The 22,016-nt window shown below is 37.3% G+C and overlaps 2 protein-coding genes across 2 annotated transcripts; one reads left to right on the forward strand and one right to left on the reverse strand.

Moving 5' to 3' along the window:
- The first annotated feature begins 1,941 nt into the window (after positions 1-1,941).
- Positions 1,942-17,655, forward strand: LOC131166872 (uncharacterized). The gene is made up of 6 exons (XM_058125486.1): positions 1,942-2,728; positions 7,307-7,471; positions 7,551-7,628; positions 15,974-16,039; positions 16,218-16,283; positions 16,352-17,655. The coding sequence occupies exons 1-6, from the start codon at positions 2,066-2,068 to the stop codon at positions 17,264-17,266; spliced, it is 1,953 nt and encodes a 650-aa protein (XP_057981469.1). The 5' UTR covers positions 1,942-2,065; the 3' UTR covers positions 17,267-17,655.
- A 69-nt stretch (positions 17,656-17,724) lies between these two features.
- LOC131148783 (subtilisin-like protease SBT4.15) lies at positions 17,725-21,558 on the reverse strand. Its single transcript, XM_058098704.1, has 9 exons — positions 21,476-21,558; positions 21,070-21,167; positions 20,833-20,979; positions 20,612-20,717; positions 19,857-20,358; positions 19,665-19,765; positions 18,920-19,141; positions 18,718-18,826; positions 17,725-18,626 (listed from the first exon to the last, which is right to left on the reverse strand). Exons 1-9 carry the CDS (start codon positions 21,556-21,558, stop codon positions 17,862-17,864), a joined length of 2,133 nt encoding a protein of 710 aa, XP_057954687.1. The 3' UTR covers positions 17,725-17,861.
- Between the last annotated feature and the right edge of the window lie 458 nt (positions 21,559-22,016).

Genomic DNA, 22,016 nt, shown 5'->3' on the forward strand with positions numbered 1-22,016 from the left:
TAGCCATTGGAAGTTTTATGTACGCCATGGTTTGTACCAGACCAGACATTGGCCAAGTAATGTGAGCAGTCAGCAGGTTAATGTCAAATCCAGGGAAGACTCACTGGGAAGCAGTGAAGTGGATCTTGAGGTACCTTAGAGGCACTATTGATAAGTGCTTATATTTTGGCAAAGGAGACTTGAAAGATAAAGGGTATGTAGATGCCGATTTTGTTGGTGAAGTTGATCACCGCAGAAGCACCACCTGATATGTATTCACTATTGGAACAATATCTGTTAGTTGGATGTCGGAGATACAAAAGATTGTTGCCCTATCCACTATAGAAGTTGAGTATGTTGCAGTGACAGAAGCTAGTAAAGAAATGATTTGGCTTCAAGGTTTGTTGACAGAGCTTGAATTAAAGTAGGAGAGGAATGTTTTGTACAACGAAAGTCAGAGTGCAATACATACGGCAAAGAACTTGCATTTCATTCTAGAACCAAACACATTGGATTGTGTTATCACTTCATCAGATCTTTATTAGATGATGGAGTGCTGGCACTTGAAAAGATTCAAGGTGGCAGGAATCCAGCAGACATGTTGATGAAAGTGGTGACTACAAAGAAGCTGAAACTGTGCTCAACTTCAGTTGGTCTTCATGCTTGAAGACAGACATGAGCACATCATTTGCCTATACATTGGTTGAGATGCTGCCTTCATCTCCAAGTGGGAGATTGTTGAGATTGCAGGTGTGGAGTCGTCGGTAATCGCACCAACCCAGTTGCATTCGTTGACGTTGGAGACTGGCGACCACCAACCTTTTCGACCATGCTAAAATTGCAGCCACCTCTTTTGAATTTTAACCCCCATCTATGTATATATATATATGTGCGCGGAGTGAGTTGCAGTGTTGTGTAGAGTTATGTGTGCAGAGAGAGAGAGAGAGAGTTGAGAGTTGAGGGCAGTAGCTTCCTCCTCCTCCTTGTAATTCTTCCGATTATAATGAATTGGTGTGTGCTCCACGTAGGTCAATTTGGTCGAACCACGTGTGTGATTGTTGCTTCTAAATCCACCCCAAAATAGTACTGCTTTCCTCTTCAAGCTTATTGTCCTTAGAAAATTTTATGTTGTCTTTGAGTTTCTCTAGGTTTAGCACAATTTTTTTCTTTTCTTCTTCATGCTTAGTGCTCTTAATTAGAAAATTTTATTTAAAATTCTAATTTTCACTAGGTTAGTGAGCTTTTCCTTCTATGAGTGCATCGCTAACTCCTAATTTATTTAAGAGCCTAATCAACTAGCAAGGACCCAATCTATATACCATAAGACTTAGTTGAAGTAAGTGCCCTTCCATGTACCTAATTGAAGAACCCCCTAAGCTATTCCAAAACTTTAAAAAATATTAAGAAAAAAAAAAGAATATTAAAAAATCTATATTTTTATGTTTGGTTATCGAGAAAAGTGAAAAAAAATAAAAAAATATACCAAATCCATAAACAAAAAATTGATTGTACACATTATTAATATTTAATTTTTCTTAAATTTTGATCATATTAAAATAATTTTTATTTTTTGATAATATTTAATAGAGAAGGAAAATATAAGAGAAAATGAATTTCCTCCTTATTAGAACCCTTAATATCATAAAGAAAATACTAATAAATAATTATTTATTAAAAATTATTATGTACTGATGCTTAAACTCCTGAAAGATTTATGCGTACACATTTATTATAATGTAAGAGTTATATAGTTTCCTATTATCCTAATTTACTCTTTAACTCTTTTGATATATACTATTTTTACTATACTCAACTAAGTTGAATGTTGAAGAGATCTATTGTCCTTTTATTACATGAAAAATCTGCCTCTAAATGAAATAATGAAATGAATATTTTATTTAAAATAAGAACTATAAAATCCTTTTTCCATTTTTGGACAAAGCAAAAAAATGTCCATTAGCCGAAGAAGAGGCAAAATGACATTAACCTAAATAAAAGAAAAGAAAAAAAAAAAAAAGCAAAAAAGAATGGGAAGACAAATATACGTGGCCATTAGAGGTTCCACGTGCTTTCCCATGCTACCCTAATGTTTCTACTCCTCCGGTGCACATGCGAACTCTTGGGAACCTTCGCACGTGCGAAGGAGCACCCGATGTGGGACCGACACAAAACGTGGCAACCGCGCGCATACATGAGGCTCCAGTTAGCAAGATGTCGAGGCGTGATATGGCATGACACGTGGCACCCTAACGCACTCCCTGCCCTCTCTCCCCCTTCTCCCCTCGCTCTCCCTCTCCCCACCTCTCTCTCTCTCTCTCCGCCCTGCTCCGTTGAAATAGTTCGCAGATTGTCCATCTCACTCGCTCTCTTGTCTCTCCTCAACATGGTGGCCGTGAGGTGCTCTGATTCGACGTTACGCGTTTCGCCAGCATCCTCTTCTTCTTCTTCTTCGTTGTCCGCGGCGGTGGCGGCTGCTGCTGCGGCGGCGGCGGCGGCGGGGAGATTTCGCGGCGAAGATTTGGAGTGCGGAGGGGATCGGATGGAGAGGATGGAGATGGAGGCGGCCGAAGTACTAGCGGGTATGGCGCGTTCGGGGACGCGCCAGGGTGTGACTAGTTCGTGTGAGTCTGGCGGGAAATGGGGGAGCAAAGGGAAGCGGGCGAGTCCACGAGTCAAGACTCGATCGCCGCCGGCGGACTCGGGGAATACCCCCAATTGCTCCGCGCCCAGGTGTTCGGATCTCTCTGTGGTTAGTTTTCCTTTTTCTTTCTTTTGTTTTTGTTTTTTGTTTTTTCCTTATATTTATTTGTTTTCGTCCTAGTTTTATTTTGACTGGAAAATAGAGATTTATATTGGATGAATTGGAAGGGCTTGTCCTTTACCGTTTATAGGGCATGATGGGCTAGTTCATGTGCCACTGCATTATCTTGTTTTTATGCTTTTTTATGTTTATTTTATTTTATTTTTAAAATTTTTGCAATGCAGTTGTTGATGCATTAATTGGAAATCAACCCAAAATAATTGAAGTTTAAAGTGATGATTTGATTTGAATTTCTAAAAATATAAAGCTTGGGAACTGCTTATAGAAAGTAAATTGAAGCTGCCTTAGATACATTTGCAGAGTTTTGATAATAGTTCATGCCAGGAAATTTCAGCAGTCGCTCAACAGTGGCAGTGAAGGAGGTTGGAAGTGACAAATTTTGGGCTTCTCCCTGATTTAATCATAAATAATAGTTTAGTTCCTTGAAGATTGATGTAAATATTGAAAAAACAATGATTTTTAAATTATTAATTTACTGGCAAAAATCACTGTCTAAAATTAATTAAGGCTCTTTTTAGTTAAGGACTTTTTGAGAAGAAAGGAAAGAATAGGAATGTAGGAAGAAAATTAATTTTTCATTAGTGTGTGTGTATCTAAGATACTATTAAGAGTGAAAATTAATCAAACCCAACTAAACCTTAAGTAAATCAAAGGTTAATGATGAGTAGGAAAACTATGGTTCATTGATTCATTTTATATTTTATTTTCCCGCTCATTTTCCCCATTATCCAAACATGAAGATCATAATTTCATTTCCTACCCTTTCACAATTTTTAAGTTCCAAAGGAGCCTAAGGTGTTAGTTTGGATTAAGGATTTTGCTAAGGAAAAGGAAAAAGAAAAGGAATTGCCACTATATTTTCTATTTATGTCAAATATCATTTAAAATGAAAAATTGTTATAATATAATTAAAAATTAAGAAAAATAAAATGTTAATGATCTATAAAATTAAAATTTTGTTCATTGATTTGGTAAATTTTCATTCTCACTTTCCTTGATAACCAAACATAAAAAGTGTGATCTTTCTTATTTTCCTCTCCTTTTTCCAATATTTTAAGTGCTAAACGAGCTTTAATTGAATTTCTGAACCAAAAGGAACTTTGTATGGATGTGCATATGACGACAAGGTACTGCATCATGTTTTCAAATTTAAATTATGCACGTTCGGCTTGTGTCGGATGGTGATGCCCTTTGCAATAAATTGGATTGTCACACCAGACTTAATTGTAATATTCATTTGGTTAATTGGTCCATTGACGTTAATGCTGCACAATTTTGTTTTCTGTGAGGCTCTTTATTTATTTATTTATTTATTTTTTTCCAATTAAAATTTTCCTCCTGTTTGTGCACTAGCTGGATTGCATAACCTATGCACGGTATGACATTTAGGCCTAGTTAATTCTTCTTGATATTTTATGGTGATACCTAGCAGATGTAAAATAAGCAATGCATCTAAAGCCTTGCATAAGTCTGAATTCTTCTTGATACATTACAATAATAACTAACATATGTAAAATAAGCCATTCATCAAAAACCTTGTTATTCAAGGCTTCATGAATGGTTTTGATTTACCTAACATGCCTCCATGCACAAAAGTTGATAAAAGACAGGTCTAGCATATGTTGTAAAAAAATATAAACCTTTTGGGCAAGGAGGCTTCAATACTAATTCGCTTAAAAGCTTGTTAAGTGAGGTCGATAGCATAAACTTGAGTATTCCTTTTCTAAACTACTAATGGTTATTAGAGATGAGATTGGACCAGCCAATCCACCAACCAAAAAGCAAAATGGGGAAAAAAAAAAAGTAAAAATGGAAGAAATTATTTTATAGTTGTAATCCCACATTAGTGGTGTTATAGTTGTTTACAGCTCTAACCGTGCACTTGAGATGTTTTTCTTACATATCTGTGTGTTCAGGTAGGTGTGATTGCCTATGTGAATGCTTTTTTGCTGTTCTATAGATCTAGGACATCCTTTGTGAATTGCAATGCTGCCATTCCCTTTTGAAATTCAAAGGATATATGGAGAAATGAAAAATCAAATATGTAAAAGGCTACTTTTTGCCAACCATAATTGAGTATGTGATAATTTTTTTGGATTAATGATTGCCCCTTTTTAATGATGGCATTCACTTCCTATGTATTACAAGATCAATAAATAAATAAAATTTTAGCTGAATTGATATTCCATTGGGAAACCCTTAGTCACGGGCCTGTGACATCACCGGCATGTGAGGCACAAGCAGGCAGGAACACACAACACGGGATCCATGTGTATTCTCCTCTCTACTTGTCCCACAGTGTCTTTGATGTTTATGGGCCCGTGGTATACAACATCACTCTAGAGGGAGAGAGGGGGGGGGGGGGGTTCCTAGAAAAAAGGTTCAGTTTTATTAGAAAATAAGAAATTTGTAGAAAATTTAATGTTGATTTAGTCTTCTTAAAAATCTTGCATAAATTCTAACTAAGATGAACTAATTCATTTTTAAACATAGTTGATATAATCTACATATTAGGTTAAATAAATCAGTTTCAAAGATACTTTGTACATTCTATGTCTTATATCAGAGAGAAATTTTATGGTTTTTTTTTTTTTTTTTTTTAAGTTTGGAGTTAAAATTTAGTCCCATTTTGAGCATCTCTATGAATGGAAGCTGAAGCTTATGTTAAAACATATTTTCAATATCCCACCAGAATGAACAAAGTTTGCACTACTAGTAATGTTTGTCAATCAAAATTGCTTGAATTTATTGCGTGGTTTAGAAAGGTGCAAGGCGAGGTGTAAGCCTCAAAGCGTTTAGGCATAAACCTTTGCAAATCTATTTCTTGTTGAAAATATATAAATATGGGCTACATATATATATTTGAAATATTAAAGAAAATTAGTGCATTTCAGTGTAGAATCATCATGGCCAAAAAAATTCAAAACCAATGGCAATATAATTTTTCCCAAACACTATTTGTAGGTCATTCTAAGGTAACGAACTTAAGCTTGAATGAATAACCATGCTAAGATAATTATTTTCATGGTTCATTAATAGAATAGTAATGAACATTAGTAGAATATTAAAAAAATAGAAAATAAAAATATGGAAAGAGTGCACACTTGTAAGTCGAGTCTATAATACATTAATAACATGAATTATAATGTAGCAATAATAATAATAATAATAATAATAATAATAATAATAATAATAATTAGTGTGTTGTACAATTATTTGAAAAGAAATAGTTGTAGTTAATAAAAAATAGAAAATAAAATATGAAAGAGTGCACACATGTAAGTCGAGTCTATAATACATTAATAACAATAAATTATGATGTAGCAATAATAATAATAATAATAATAATAAGTGTATTATTCAATAATTTGAAAAGAATAGTTGTAGTTAATTAAAAATAGAATAAAAATATGGAAAGAGTGCACACTTATAAGTTGAGTCTATAATAATAATAAAAGACAAATATACAATAAATTTTATGCTTTTTTAAAATGTAAATGAACTGCACATCTTTTTAAGTGTCACGTGATGTTAGAATAGACGGTTCAAAAGTAGGGATCTTGTCAGCGCATGCTTTGTCAAAATGGCATAAAATGCACGCATCTTTGTGTTGAGGCGCAAACCCTGCTTACAAAAGCATTTGCTTTTTGGGAATTAGGTATTTCAAACTAAGCCCCCGTGCAATTTTGGTATGCTTTGTGTTGAGGCGAGCCTTAATTTTGCCTTCAAAACTGCAGGTATAAATCTTCAAGATCTTACTTAAGCTGAAAGTTCCCCCCCTCCCTCCCTCCCCCCCTCTCTGATGATTGCACAGTACTACCCAACAATTTATTTCTTCAAGATCTTACCTATTCTATCCTTAGGTTGCCATATACCTTTTCTTGACAGCTATTTGGTTCCAGGTAGTTTTATTCCTTCTCATGTATGGTACATGATTTCCTTTTATTGATTATTGAATGAATTTGTCTAGCTGAAAATGGAAGGTAGTCAGATTTAAGTTCATTTTTAACCATTAGTGTCCATAACCAAATTATAGTGTGGAGCTGCACCCAATGTGAAATATTTTTAGACATTACAGGGCATATGATCTTATAGTTTCTAAGCACTCTGACCTTTATCTAACAAAATCTACTGTTGTTTTTGTTAAGCTATGTTTTTGATTTCCTTGTCTCTGCTTATGCTATTATTCTCTTTTGCTTCTTGTAACTCTTTATCTTCAAAGAATTTTGAGAATGCTTCTCACACATTGAGGACTCACTGTGAGTAGTGTCATTCAAGAAAAGCACGTTGTATTTCAAAGTTGTTCAACCCATCATTTTTTTTTTCTATAATCAGATTGACCATGGCAGGCAACTGAATTTGCCCTGATGCCATTGCCTATTTGGTTATGTCAAATATTTTGGGTTAGAGCATAATGTGCAGGACATGAGAAATGTTTTTGTTTCAATTTCACTGGATGTCTCTGAAGTGATTTATAGACTTGAGAAATGTTTTTATTTGTTGCAGTGTCGGGCAGTTGTAGATCAGTTTCAGTTTACAAAGATGAGTGCAAATTCAATGACAAAATCAGTTAAGGAAGAGCAGGACATTGAATTGACTAAACCGCCTTTGACGATAACTACCAATTATGCACCATTTGGTGGTGGCAGGTCAAAGCAAAATTCGTCTGAGGTATTGAAAATTTTTGACTTCTTTGAAATGTTGTTCTAATGAGGCTCATTACGTATTCTACTGAAGCCTTGGTATGCAGGCTGAGAAGGAAGCCCGAAGACTACGTAGGGTATTGGCTAACCGAGAATCTGCTAGGCAAACAATACGCCGCAGGCAGGTAAGCTACACTCGGTCATTTCAGTGCATATTCTTGCTATTCCTTCAGTTTCAACTTCATTTTTCCATTATGAGGCGAGCATTGACCTAACAATAAGGGTGTTGCATTCAAACTTGAAGGTCACATGTTCAAGTCATGGAATTAGCCTCTCCAAAGTGGAGGCAATCTGTGTTCACCATGCCTTCCCCAAACCCATGACATGGCATTGGAGCCTTGTGTACTGGGTTTTTTTGGAACCATCCTCCATTATGCACTTCCTTGTTTCTGCATTAACAATGCTCCTTTTATTCAAATATGGGCAGGGCACTTTCTGTGATTGTATGACTGGCTTTTAATTTTAAAGTTACGTGCTCAATTTATTTGCGAGCGAGGTGCTTATATTATTTTATTTTATAGCTGCTGGCCATACAATCAACTGATGAACAAGTTGGTAGGGGAACTCTAAACTTATTTCAATACCTATTGTCTTATTGGTCATAATGCATAGGGCAATTGAACAAATTGGTGGGGAAACTCTGGATCTTGTGTCCATTTGTAGTGGTGGAAAGGCAGTAACTGTTTATCAAACAGCATTAATAACTGTCATTTCTTTTACCATGTTGAATGGGCCAAGCATGAATATTACTACAGGCAATCATTGTTTCTATTTATAATTCACGACATCTTGTAGCAGATTACTTGATTTCTTATCATCTACATGCACTCGCTGCTTATATGTGGTGTGTGTTGCTTCTTTCCTCTAAAGTAATAGGTCATCAAAGTCAATGGCCTGTCTCTGTATGGTTGTTAGAGTGAATGTGGTATAGATGTAGCATATGTGGGTTATGTGCAATTAGGATGCTGAGATGCATTTTGATCAATGACATGTATGTGAGGGTGTTGCTACTAAGATGAGTTATTTGCACTTGGCATGCAGCTGTGGTCTCTTGTATATGCCTAAAACACAAAAGAGTAACTTTTGGAATAGTTGGCATGCAAACTCCCTTATCCTACTCAAAATACTCTTGGTTGCTATTACTTAGTTGTGCAGGAGAAACCAAAGAAAAAATCTAAATTTATTGTAGAAATCCCGAGTGTCTTGGAGTGATTTAGGGGATATTAATGTAGAGAATTGTCTATTATTAAGAGAGATTATTTTAGGAGATTGTTTCCATCTTTAGCATACTTGATTGTATTATAAGCATAATGTATCAGCTTGTACAAAGGTATTATTCAAGAAATACATAAAACCTATTCTGATTTCATGGTATCAGAGTTAGGGTTTCTATAATCCTAGTTAATGATGGCAGAAGGAGCCGTCAACAGCAGAGGGTCAAGCACCTCTGAAGCTCTCGACGACGAGACTGCATCCACCTCCACCTTGAATTCGAATGGGCTAGACAGCTCGTCCTTCCCACTCTCGGTGGAGAGTGAACGGAAAATTTTTTTGTGAAATCAAACTTGTGATTGATGGCAAAGGAAAGTTAGGCTACCTTACCTGCGAGAAGAAGAAGCCCGCCTCAACTGACGCTGCAGCTCTGCAGAAGTGGAAATCCGAGAACTCCATGGTGACTGCGTGGTTGGTGAACTCCATGAAACCTTCAATCGGTAAGACCTATTTGTTCCTATCGACAGCGAAGGATGTTTGGGATACTGTCTGAGAGACATACTCAGACGTTGAAAGCTACTCTCAAATCTTTGAGATCAAAACTCGGCTATGGCAGATGCAGCAAGGAGAAAGAGAAGTCATAGACTACTATATGGAGATGATGAATCTCTGGCAAGAACTCGACCTGAGCATTGAGGAAGAATGGGAATGCCCTGGAGAGAGTGCCCGATACAAGAAAAGACTCGAGAATGAACGAGTCTTTGAATTTTTGGCCAGACTCAACTGAGACTTGGACGAGGTGCAAGGGAGGATTCTCGGCCAACGTCCTCTGCCTTCAATTCGGGAAGTTTTCTTGGAGGTGAGGCGAGAGGAGAACCGTCGCAAAGTGATGTTGAAGGAGCCGGTTCTGATCGGAAACAATGAGCCCAAAATGTCTGCCCTCATTTCAAGAGGAACTCCTGCTGGGACAAGCCAAAAAACGCAGAAAGGAAGACCCTGGTGTGAGCACTACCGCAAGCCAGGCCACTCAAAAGATAATTGCTAGGAAATACATGGGAAGCCTACATATTGGAAGTCGAGACATAATCCCAAAAATCATGGCTACCAAGCTGCTATTGATAACCCAGCCGAGAAGCCACAAGGTGAGAAAAATAATAATTCCACTTCAAGTGGTGCATTCAGTCCATAATAGTTGGAGCAACTCTATAAAATGTTCTTTACCATTCAAGCATCGGGTCAGTCTTCCACACGTATTCCTTCTGGTTCTTTAGCCCACCAAGGTAATTTTTTGACAGCCTTAAATAGCATCTCTCATTACAAATCATCATGGATAATTGATTTTGGTGCCTCTGATCATATGACCGATTCTTATCATCTGTTCTCATCCTATTCACCTTGTGCTGGAAATTTGAAAGTTACAATTGCAGATGGATCGCTCTCATCTGTTGCAGGCAAAGGAGTATTCGAATCTTTGACTCTATAACTCTAGAATCTATCCTACACGTCCTTGGGTTGTCTTGCAATTTGTTATCCATTAGCCAGTTGACAAAAGATTCCATTTCCTCTGCAAAATTCATTTCCTCTCACTGTGTTTTTAAGGACCTATCATCGGGAAAGATGATTGGCAGTGCTAAGGAGTGTGATGGACTCTACTACTTTGGGGAGGCGAATATAAGTGAATAATATCAAACTGCTATTTGTGATTTTGCATCTATTTCTAGGGATAGTGAAATTTGTTATGACATTCTAGGATGGGTCATCCAAATTTTCAATACTTAAGATGTTTATTTTCTTCTATTTGTTCAAATAGGACGTCTTCCGATTTTCAGTGTGAGATTTGTGAACTTGCAAAACACCAACGTAATTCCTTTCCAAAATTCACATACAAACCATCCAAACCTTTTCCTATGATTCACAGTGATTTATGGGGGCCCTCATGCTTTCTTAATCGCGTTCGCACGAAATAGTTTGTTACTTTTATTGATGATCACACTCGTATTTGTTGGGTTTACTTGTTGAAAGATAAACTGAAGTTCGTTCTATTTTAATCAATTTCCACTCCATGATTCAAACACAATTCCAAACTCACATTCAAATCTTGCGTACTGATAATGGTACAAAATATTTCAATAATATCTTGGGAAATTATCTTAAAAAAAATGGAATCATCCACCAAAGTTCTTGTGTGGATACCCCTTAATAAAATGGGTTTGCTGAACGCAAAAATAGACATATTCTTGAAGTAGCTCGGGCATTGATGTTCACTACAAATATGAAAAAATATTTTTGGGATGATGCCATTTTAACAGCTACATATCTTATTAACAGAATGCCTAGTCGAGTTCTTTCTTTTGCCACTCCTCTCCAAAAATTCCAAGAATGTTTTCCCAACTCTCGGCTCCACTCCAATCTCTCCCTAAAAATTTTTGGATGTACTGCATTTGTACATGTTCATGCTCACAATAGTGATAAATTGGAACCTTGTGCCATTAAGTGTGTTTTTATTGGTTACTCTTCTACTCAGAAAGACTGCAAATGTTATGATCTCGTCACAAAAAAATTGTTTGTTAGTCTTGATGTCACGTTCTTTGAAACCACTCCTTACTTCCAAAAGCCCTTTCTTCAAGGGGTGAATTGGAGTGAATTCAGTTCTTTGATTTCTCTGTTGATGAATCTATGCCATACACTGAGTCTGTCAACACCACTACACCATTCCTTGATCTGTCATGTACAAAAGACCACTTAAACTCAGGGGGAGATGCAGAAAAATAAAATAACAAGGAGATACTTGTTTACTCAAGGAAGCCAAAATCAAAGAACAGGAAGAATCTCAAACCTGAGGCACCAAGAGAGTTGAAACCGGTGATAGCTCTGAGCAACCATGAGTTCACGCCCGATCAAGTAATAAATCCAAATGGCCATGAACTTCCTTCTGATAAGTATGCACCTAAAGACATCAATTTACCCATTGCTCTCAGAAAACAAACTAGGTTATGTACTCTCCATCCCTAGTCAAAATACATGTCTTATAAAACTCTGTCTACAGGGTGTCGTGCTTTTACCTCTAACCTTGACAAGATAAAAATTCCAAAGAATATCAAGGAAGCCTTAGAGACTCCTAAATGGAGGGAAGCTGTCATGGAGGAAATGCGGGCCCTGGAAAAGAATGGAACTTGGGATGTTATGAATTTGCCGAGAGGGAAGAAGCCAATAGGCTGCAAATGGTTCTTCACAGTGAAATATAGAGCTGATGGGATAGTTGAACGGTATAAAGTTTGTCTTGTTGCAAAAGGGTTTACATAGACCTATGGCATTGACTACACGGAGACGTTTGCACCGGTGGCAAAATTGAATATAGTTCGTGTTTTCCTATCCTTTGCAGTCAACTTGGATTGACCACTTTAGCAACTCGAAATTAAGAATACATTTCTAAATGGCAAGTTATAAGAAGAAGTCTACATGACGATACCACCAGGTTTCAGTAAGAAAGGTGAAGAAAACCAAGTATGTAAACTCAAGAAGTCCCTGATGGACTCAAGCAATCTCCTAAAGCATGGTTCGACAGATTTGCGAAGGTGATAAAGAACCAAGGATATCGATAAGGGCAATCAGATCACACTATGTTTTTCCAACAGTCTAAAAGTGGGAAGAAAACAATTCTAATTGTGTATGTTGATGATATAATCCTAACTGGAGATGATACAGTGGAGATGGAAAGATTGAAGAAAGTCCTAGCTGTTGAGTTTGAAGTTAAAGACCTGGGACGAATGTGGTACTTCTTGGGAATGGAAGTTGCTAGATCAAAAAAGGGTATCGGTGTCTCTCAGCGAAAGTATATTCTTGATCTCCTAACCGAAACTGGCATGCTTGGATGCAAACCTAGTGAAACCCCCATTGAAGCAGTAAAGAGAGTTGAAGATTGCGGAATATAGGTTGAAAAGGAGAGGTATCAGAGATTGGTTGGTAAACTAATCTATCTATCACATACTAGACCCGACATCACATTTGCAGTAAGTGTGGTAAGCCAACACATGCATTCACCAAAGAAGACTCACCTAGAGGTTGTGTACAAGATTCTCAGGTATCTCAAGGGTTCTTTGGGCAAAGGACTCTTCTTCAAGAAGTGTGAAAGTTAGGAAGTAGAAGTTTTCATAGATGTTGATTGGGCAGGATCAGCGGAAGTTAAAAGGTCTACCATCGGATATTGCACCTTTTTATGGGGAAATTTGGTGACTTGGAAGAGTTAAAAATAGAATGTAGTGGCTCGAAGTAGTGCTGAAGGTGAGTTCAGGACAGTTGCACAAGGGATATGTGAAGGACTGTGGTTACGGAAACTTTTGGAAGAACTACAGATCACGATGAAATTCCCTATCAAACTCTACTGTGATAACAAAGCAGCCATTAGTATCTTTCTCAGTCCAGTTCAACATGACAGGACTAAGCATGTAGAAGTGGACCGATACTTTATCAACGAAAAGGTTGAAGAAGGAACCATTTGTATGACTTATGTTCCTACCAAGGAACATATAGTAGACATCTTTACCAAAGAGTTAGCCCGACAGAGTTTTGATGATTTCATCTGCAAGTTGGATATGATCCAACTTGAGGGGGAGTGTAGAAATCCCGAGTGTCTTGGAGTGATTTAGGAGATATTTATGTAGAGAATTGTCTATTATTAAGAGAGATTATTTTAGGAGATTGTTTCCATCTTTAGCATACCCGATTGTATTATAAGTACAATGTATTGGCTAGTACAAAGGTATTATTCAAGAAATACAAAAAACCTATTCTGATTTCATTTATACCTTAGTTAAAGAGTTTATTTTGTCAAGTTACTGCACAGAATTTGGTTTTTATGCCCAACTTTAGAATTTAGATGTGCCAAAACTGACTTTGTCACGTGCGTTTGTAAAACCTTTTATTTACTTTTTTGCAGTGAATTAATTAGATGGGCCTATTAATAGTCTTGGGACGTCAAGTTTGTGATGCATTGGGAAGATTATGTGATCATGTTCTGCTTCGAATATGTTAATTTGTTAGAAGAACTGCTTTGGATTTTCTTGCACATGTATGGAAATTATGATTGTCTTCTCATGTACATTGCTTTTTTTTTCTTCCTTTTTTCAGTAAGAAAAATGTAAAGCAGGTAAAATAGTTTCCATGAAACACAATGTTCTTGAGAGGCAAGTAAAAAAATTTGAAGAAAAAGTTCTTAGTTTGCAATTGAAAATGATATTTTTTCATATTAAGTTGGAATTTAAAATTCCCATAGCATTATGATCTATACAATGAAAAGTTGAAAATGAAAAAGAGACTCTGGAGCCTGGATAAGAAATCAATGGCTGCATTGTTTTTAAAGGGTGAGAGACAGCTTATTACACATCACAGGGGAAGGTGGGAGAGGTGGTGCAGAATATAAATGAAATTATTTCTTACTAACCCTTATTTATTAAAGTAAAAGAAAAGAATCTTAGCAAAGCTCCTGAATAACATTTTTGTTGTTTGGATGATGGATTTATGAAAGTCATGACTGCAGTTACTCAAACCAACTATTAAGTCCAACTGACCTTTATGTTGATTGCATTGAAGATCACTAGATTGTGATGAGTATAGGAAATTGTCAAAGATCCTTGGCACCTTATGTTTGTGGGATGCGTCTCTAAGTTGGCCTTCATATTTTTGAATGTGGCATCCGGCTGCCCTTTTTTCTTAAAAAATAATAATAATAATAATAATAATAATAATAATAATAATAATAATATGGTTCATTAGTCATGGTAACCCATTATGGGTGGCAGATCTAGGACCGTCTGATTAGTGGGAGCTAAGGCTCTAATATATAATGCATTTTTTTAATTTTTAATTTTTATGTGATTTTTTTTTTGTGCAATTATTCATTTACAATCATAAATTATTACAAATTTTTCTATTCATCACAAGAAAATAATTGCAAGAAATTTCACAAGTGATGTAGAATTCCATGACTTGTTAGAATGAGTTGATTTTTTCACACACAATAAATTACAACTAATTATGGGATTTCACATCACTTGTGAAAATTTCTCATGATAATTTTCGTGTGATACCTAGTGTTTGGGAGTATGAACTTCAAGCCTTGGATTTAGATTTGTGTGGATTTCAAAGAAACTTAATACAATTTTATACTAAGTTTTGTTCAAATCCTAGTAAATCCAAATCCAACGCCTGAAATCCATGTTCCCAAATATAGGGTTAGTATATTTTATTATTATAATATTAATGTAGACATAGCATTAGAATTTAGAGTACTAATAAAAAAGATTAACTTTTCACTACATTGGATTTTCTTCTATCTCTCTCTCTTTTAAATTTTGAAGTAGCCCCAGAATTTTGTTTAGTTGGACTTAAGACTCTGTGGCAGCAAGTTGAGTGGGTGGGTGCAATCCCCCCCCTCCCCCCAAACTGTGTTGCTTTAAGCTTCTTTACATATATAATATTAGGAATATAGGGATTAAGGAGTTTATGTCAATTGTGGGGGCGATAGCCCACACTCGAAACACGTGGATATGCCTACTACATCAATGTATTTATGTTATCAATATATTTATGCTGTGCAGATGCACTTTTATCTTCTTGTTCGTGTCTGTGTATGTCTTTATGTGGAACTACCATAAAGACAATTTATCCCTGCTAGTAGGGGGAAGATACGTGTAGCCATAATTTAAACACTTGTAATTGAGCATTTATAATACATGTTGGGCTCAAATGATAAACACTAGTAATTGAGCATTTATACAGCATAATCATCAAATCATAGACTGAGACCTGGTATCCAACAAGATATTTTAAATCATTATGATCTCCATTTCTTTTGCCATATATTTGTTTGAACATTATGATCTGGTACTAGCTCAAAACTGGAGATTGATTATCTTCTTGATTGTGTCTGTGTATGTCTTTATGTGGAACTACCATAAAGACAAAATTTATCCCTGCTAGTAGGGGGAAGATATGTTTAGCCATAATTTAAACACTCGTAATTAAGCATTTATAATACATGTTGGGCTCTAATGATAAACACTTGTAATTGAGCATTTATACAGCATAATCATCAAATCATAGACTAAGACCTGGTATCCAACAAGATATTTTAAATTATTATGATCCCATTTCTTTTGCCATATATTTGTTTGAATATTATGATCTAGCACTGGCGCAAAACTGGAGATTGATTGCTTGCCCTCTATTTTTGAGCACATATTATTTTCTTCTGCTCCAGGCTTTGTGTGAGGAGTTGACTAGGAAAGCTGCTGATCTAGAACGGGAGAATGAAAATTTGAAGAAGGTATATTGTAGATCCATGAATATGAACTCCTTGAATAATTGCGTTTGGGGATTGAGCTAAAAAATTATTCTTGTTTTTGCGTCCCATTTTTTTATCCCCGTATTTTGTATACAAGTTCTTTAACTTCGTAACAACATGAATTGTGACTTTTCTTTTCCGTAACAATTCATATGTACAGGAAAAGAATTTGGCTGTGAAAGTGTATGAGACTTTGAAGAGCACAAATGAACACTTGAAAGCACAGGTGGAATACGATTTACATGGGTTAGATGCTTTATCTTTGGAGAGTTTCTGACATGGCTAATTTTCCAGGTAGCAAAGACAATGAAAGCTGAGGTGGATGAAACTTCAGAAGAATTATCACCTTCTGCTGTCCAGGTGGCCAAGACAATTAAGGCAGAGGTGGAGGAAGCTTCAGAAGAATTCAAGTTAGCCCCTGTTGAGTTATCTGCTTATTCATCCACACTTTCACATAAAAATTCCCAGCTCACACCATTTCCATGGCCTCCGGTCAGTCAATCTCCAACCAGTGTCCAACCCTGGGATGGGCTTCAAAATTCCACTGCTGTTTCATCTGAAGTCCCTGTGCCAACCCTTTGCAAGTCTGAATTATGTCAGGAGCAAAAAAGTCAGTTAAGTGTCAATGGCCCAAGAACTCCTTTATATGTACTGCCATGTCCTTGGTATTTCCATCATCCTGAGATCAGGAGTGGCCTCTACACTCCGCCCCCTTCTAGTCCGAAGGATAAAGATGAAACTTCGGTTAACAACCAGCACATTGCTAGCTCCTCTTCAAAAATTACAACACACATAGAAAACCCTCATTCATCTTTATCCATGAATATTAAGACAGAAGTTTCAAATTCGCTAGAAGCCAAACCCTCTAGTAACCTTCAAGAGATCCCGTTTGGGTTCCTACCTGATGGAGGTGGTCATTATATGGTACCTCACCCTGGAGGTATGGTCCTTATGGCTGCACCCTTAAGTTCTGTAAGACCACCAGTTAGTGCCTGTCATAAGAATGGGCTCCAAGCAGGGAGTTTAGCTTTGTCTTCCTCAATGAGTCATTTTGTCAGTGCTCTACCCAAAAGAAATCAAGAAACCACCACCATGTACCCCAATAAGAAACTGGTGGATGCCATTGCTGCCGCAGAGGCCCGTAGGAGGAGAAAGGAAGTCACAAAGTTGAAGAACATCCATGGCCGTCAGTTTAGGACGAACTGTTGAGTTCTATTTTCTGAAATGAAATAGTTGTGTTCTAACAGTTTCTTTAAGAGTTCACCCAGTACTTGCAATCGGATCCCCCTTTTTCCCCTTGTGTTTTGTGTAGAGTAATCTACCAAAAGATCCAAAACCATAGAGATCCTTTCTTTGAGAGAACAGAAACAAGCTTTTAATGTTATATGAAGGTTTACTCTGCGTTTGGGAGCTTGGATTTAGGTATATTGATTTGGACGAATGCAATATAAAAATTGTATTGAATTTTGTCTAAAATTACATAAATCTAAATTCAAGTTCAGAGATCTTTTATTTGTTTTTGGAGGTGGCTGGTGCCTAGAAGTTTTGATAGGTAACTTAATCATGTGCTTTTTCCTAAATAGACATGTCTGTTTTTCTATATATGTGTAAGTGCTGTGTGCTTTCCTACATAGACATGTCTGTTTTTCTATGTGTAACTGCGCTACTTCTTGACTGTTGTATTATTGATTCTATGAAGTTAGAATACAAAAGAATTCAGAAACAAGTGTGAAGAAAAAACAAAACATAAATAAACCAAAACAAAACTGACCCGGCTTCAGAACCCTGAAGTGAAAAAACTCTTTTAAGCCATTGTTGTGATCTTATAAATGAGGATGGGACTTCTAACACTGTGCTTAGAGTCTGTCCACTCCAGCAATGCTGATAAAATTCCAGACGTACTGCCTGGTGTGCCCTTAACTGTTACCTTGAAAGACCTCTTTTTATTCAATCCGTCGAATGATAAAGTGTTGGGGAATACCGTCACTGAAAGACCCTTTGGCGATGTAACCTTGGCCTTGTATACTGACTTCCCAGTTTCAACATGCGTCACTGTCCGGTGGAAGACTGCTGAATATGTGGAGGAGTTTGCATCCGTCAACTGGAGATGCATGGTGGGGTAGTTGAGGCCATCAGTTCCCCATGCTGGTTTGAACTGGGAGCAGTTGAATTGCTTCTTGCCCCCAGTGAGCAGGCGGATGGTGGTGCTGTTGTAGCCTTCCTTGCACAGAAAGCGGATGTAGGAGCTGATGGGAATGTCGTAAACCAGGCCAGGGTGCACTGCCTGGACTGGGTTTATTTGGCCAGAACCAGAGCCAAGCTCGGCATCTGGTTCCTTGATCTTCATGGGCGTGGCTGTGGTCATGAGAGCAGACTTGATAGCTGCAGGAGACCATGTGGGACGGAAGGTCTTGACATAGGCAGCTGCTGCCGATACATGCGGGCAAGCCATTGATGTTCCTGATATAATGTTAAATTTTGCAATCCGGTTGTCACCTGGATCCCCCGTCACTGACCTCAAAGTTGAGTAGGCCGCCAGTATGTCCAGCCCTGGTGCAGCAACGTCTGGCTGTATCATCCACAGGAAAAATTCATCAGTACATGTAATCAGGGAGAGAGAGAGAGAGAGAGAGAGAGAGAGAGAGAGAGAGAGAGCATGCCTTGAGAATGTTGCGATTGATCAATTGGGGTCCTCTGGAAGAGAAAGAAGCGATGAAGGGGGCAGGTGTTCGAGCGGTTCTTGACTTGTAGATGACAGCCTGGGCATTTCTGAAACAGAAGAGTAAGCAAAATGGTGATGAGAGGGAATTGAAAGATATGATGAAATGAAGAGAGGTGGGAGGAAGGGGATGATGGGTATACTTGGTGGAGTTGATGTAGTGGTCAATGCGGGAGCCCTGACGGATGGAGACGGAGGCACCGGGGAGGACAAAGGTGTAGGCAATGTCGGCGAGTTCGTCAGTGACCATGATGGCTCCAGCTCCCCCCATGTCTCTAATGGTGTAGTCCTGCCCGCTTCTTCCCAGGCAGTACACTATGCGTCCCTTCACCTTCTCCTCGCTTAGACTCCCAACGTCACATGCACTGCTCTTCCATTTCAATCATCCCATACATTATACATTATATATTATTCTCCATTTCTTATTGCATGACAACAGGCTAATTAAACAATTAGTTAATATGATGGTTAAAAGGCATTTAAATTTATCATGTCCTCTAGGAGATATTATGGTTTAGGCTTCTTTGCTTTGAAAGATTTAGAGGAAAGAATATACGATGAGAGATGGTTCTAGTGGACAGAATAAAGTTTAAATTAAAATTAAATTACAAATTAATAAATAAAAATATTAAGTTAGAATCAAAATATATATTAATAAATTTATAGTTTTTAAAGTACAAATTACCAACACTCTTTTATCTCAAATTTCATAACTTAGATTTAAACTGTACTCAAACACTATATTATTACATTTACATATAAAAAAAAGTTTACTATATCATTTATATAATATAAAAATAATATATAATTTATAAAAATTAGATTAAACTTGATATGATATTATAAAAAAAAAAATTTTTTGATAATTCCAATTTGAATGTAACATACCTGACATTTCCGTAACTGTCTCCACTGCCATTGGCCGCCATTGCCCCGCTTATTAAAGGATACATCCCTTTCTTTGGCGAAAATGTGTTCACTGCAATTCCCTATCGCTCCCATTCCCATTCCCATTCATTCACTCTCAGAAATAATTCTGAATTTTGTTCTTCAAATTAATTAACAAGCACAGAGACTCACCGGAATTCTCTCGCCATTCCCCAACTTAATCGCCGTCCTGAACTGGCGGTCGGTGCTGGTGGCTGCCACCGTCAATATCCACGGCGCCACGTTTTGTACGGTGGACTCCGAAGGCCCCTCGTTTCCGGCGGAGCAGGACGTGAGGATTCCCCTCTTCATGGCGTGGAATGCTCCGATGGCGATGGGGTCGTTGAAGAAATCCCTAGAAGTCCCGCCGATGGACACCGATATGACGTCGACGCCGTCCGCGATGGCGTCGTCGAAAGCCGCCAAGAGGTCCATGTCGGAGCACCCCGCGGGCCAGCACACTTTGTAGACGGCGATGCGCGCCGCTGGCACGCCTCCGCGAGCGGTGCCCGCCGCCAAGCCGTAGAAGCTGGCTCCCGCGACTGGTGCGCCGGCGGCCGTGGAGGCAGTGTGGGTGCCGTGGCCGTCGGTGTCTGCCGGAGTTGGGTTGGTGTCGACGTGGTCCAGGTTGTAGTATCTTGCGCCGATGACCTTCCTGCCCATGTTCATTGTTAGCCATTTTTAGCATGACGACTCGAACAAATTATATTTTTTATTTTCCCCCTGAATCTCTAAAGATAATTTATATTTCGTAATAAATTTATATATTTATTGCAATATTAAAATTTACGTAAAGATGGTAGACCGATAAAAGTTTTTTTAAAAAAGAATTAATTATAAATAATTATTTGTTTGCACTTAAATATTTATTTATTTAAAAAAAAAATAGAGAGAGGAGAGAGACTCACTTGTTGCAGCCGGTGAAGTTGGCGCCTTTGTCACATTTGCCCTTCCATTTCTTAGGGGGAGGCCCATAGCCTTTGTCGCTAAAACTTGGAGCCTCCAAACAAATTCCTAAATGACAAATAATTAGGTAGAAAAAGAAAATAGTTTTTTTGTTTTTTAAAAAATCATGATAAAATAATTTAATCAGAAACTTTCATCCAAACGGTTGAGATAGAAGAAGTACCTGTATCCAACACACCCACTATGATATCGCTCTCTGCTTTAGCATTTCTCTTCACCAAATCTTCCGTCATTCCTAAGAAGTCCCATGATCTAGTTGTGTGAAGTTTGAGCTGTCTGTTTGGAAACACTGATACAACCCCTTCTCTTTCTGCACCAAACACCAGAAACGCATCACAAAATTAATTAAGATTTGGAGAAAGGATTCTGATTCTTGGAATTCTTAATTCCACGCACGCACCCGCCAGAATCTTCGCTTCGTCCGGCAACAGCCTCGCTGCAAATCCGTTGAAGCTCTTTCCGTAACTATGGATCTTCAATTCCCGAGCTAAATCCTCACTGCACCCATGAAAAATGGAAAATCTATTTAATATATATTCATTAAAGAATTTATTTGATTGCAGAAACTAATTTTTTTTCTTTAAAATCTTTGAAAATTATAAAATTGGGAAGCCAAAAACAATGTAAAATTTTGGAAAAAAAAAAAAAACGTTGAATATGAAAATTATTTTGCACAATGGAATTGATTCTTATAAGGTTTGCTTCGCTCAAAGAGAGAAAATGAAAGTTATACATTCTTTTGAAGGCCTCAAATCAATTACAACAATATAATTAGACTCCAAACAAAAAAGAATGTGATCAATTACTCTCCGATGGTGGACGAGAGCAAATGGTGGTGGTGGTCTCCTGCCGGAGTTGTAGCCTCGGCCTCCCTTCGTAGGTCTCCCATATATACGATGTATGCCTATTTTATACAAGAGAAAAATTATAAACAATCTCGTGTTAGCTCATCATCAATACTCGTACCAGAGTAAAAAGTTATACCAAATCAATGAACGAGACTATGAGTTTACTCATCATCTAATTTTCAATTATATTAAAATAATTTCTTATTTTTTGTATGAGTTTTCTCCTTTTTTTTTCTTTTATTTTCTTTCTCCAATCAAAATCCTTGATCCAAGCGGACGCTATATGCATCTATATCTATCGTAAGAATTGATTCTCTTATTTTGCTATCATTTTTATTTCTCTTAACTGTTTTCATAAAAAAATTGGGTGAATGGAAAAGCTAATAATAAATGCTAGAGACTTAGAAAAATAATTTTATTAATTTATAAATTGGCATAAAATGTAAGAATAATATAAAATAAATGAAGACACTTTTTGAAGTATAACTCTATTTTTGTT

This window comes from Malania oleifera, chromosome 1 (assembly GCF_029873635.1).
Source record: "Malania oleifera isolate guangnan ecotype guangnan chromosome 1, ASM2987363v1, whole genome shotgun sequence".
NCBI lineage: Eukaryota > Viridiplantae > Streptophyta > Magnoliopsida > Santalales > Ximeniaceae > Malania > Malania oleifera.

Bases quoted from the DNA above. Each gene is read 5' to 3' on its own strand.
- LOC131166872 (XM_058125486.1), top strand. From the start codon at position 2,066: ATGTTTCTACTCCTCCGGTGCACATGCGAACTCTTGGGAACCTTCGCA. The intron at 2,729-7,306 runs GTTAGTTTTCCT...TATTTGTTGCAG, and splicing joins GGTGTTCGGATCTCTCTGTG to TGTCGGGCAGTTGTAGATCA. The intron at 7,472-7,550 runs GTATTGAAAATT...CTTGGTATGCAG, and splicing joins CAAAGCAAAATTCGTCTGAG to GCTGAGAAGGAAGCCCGAAG.
- LOC131148783 (XM_058098704.1), bottom strand. From the start codon at position 21,558: ATGGGAGACCTACGAAGGGAGGCCGAGGCTACAACTCCGGCAGGAGAC. The intron at 21,168-21,475 runs GTAATTGATCAC...TCATGGGTGCAG, and splicing joins CTCTCGTCCACCATCGGAGA to TGAGGATTTAGCTCGGGAAT. The intron at 20,980-21,069 runs GTGCGTGCGTGG...TGTTTGGTGCAG, and splicing joins CGAAGCGAAGATTCTGGCGG to AAAGAGAAGGGGTTGTATCA.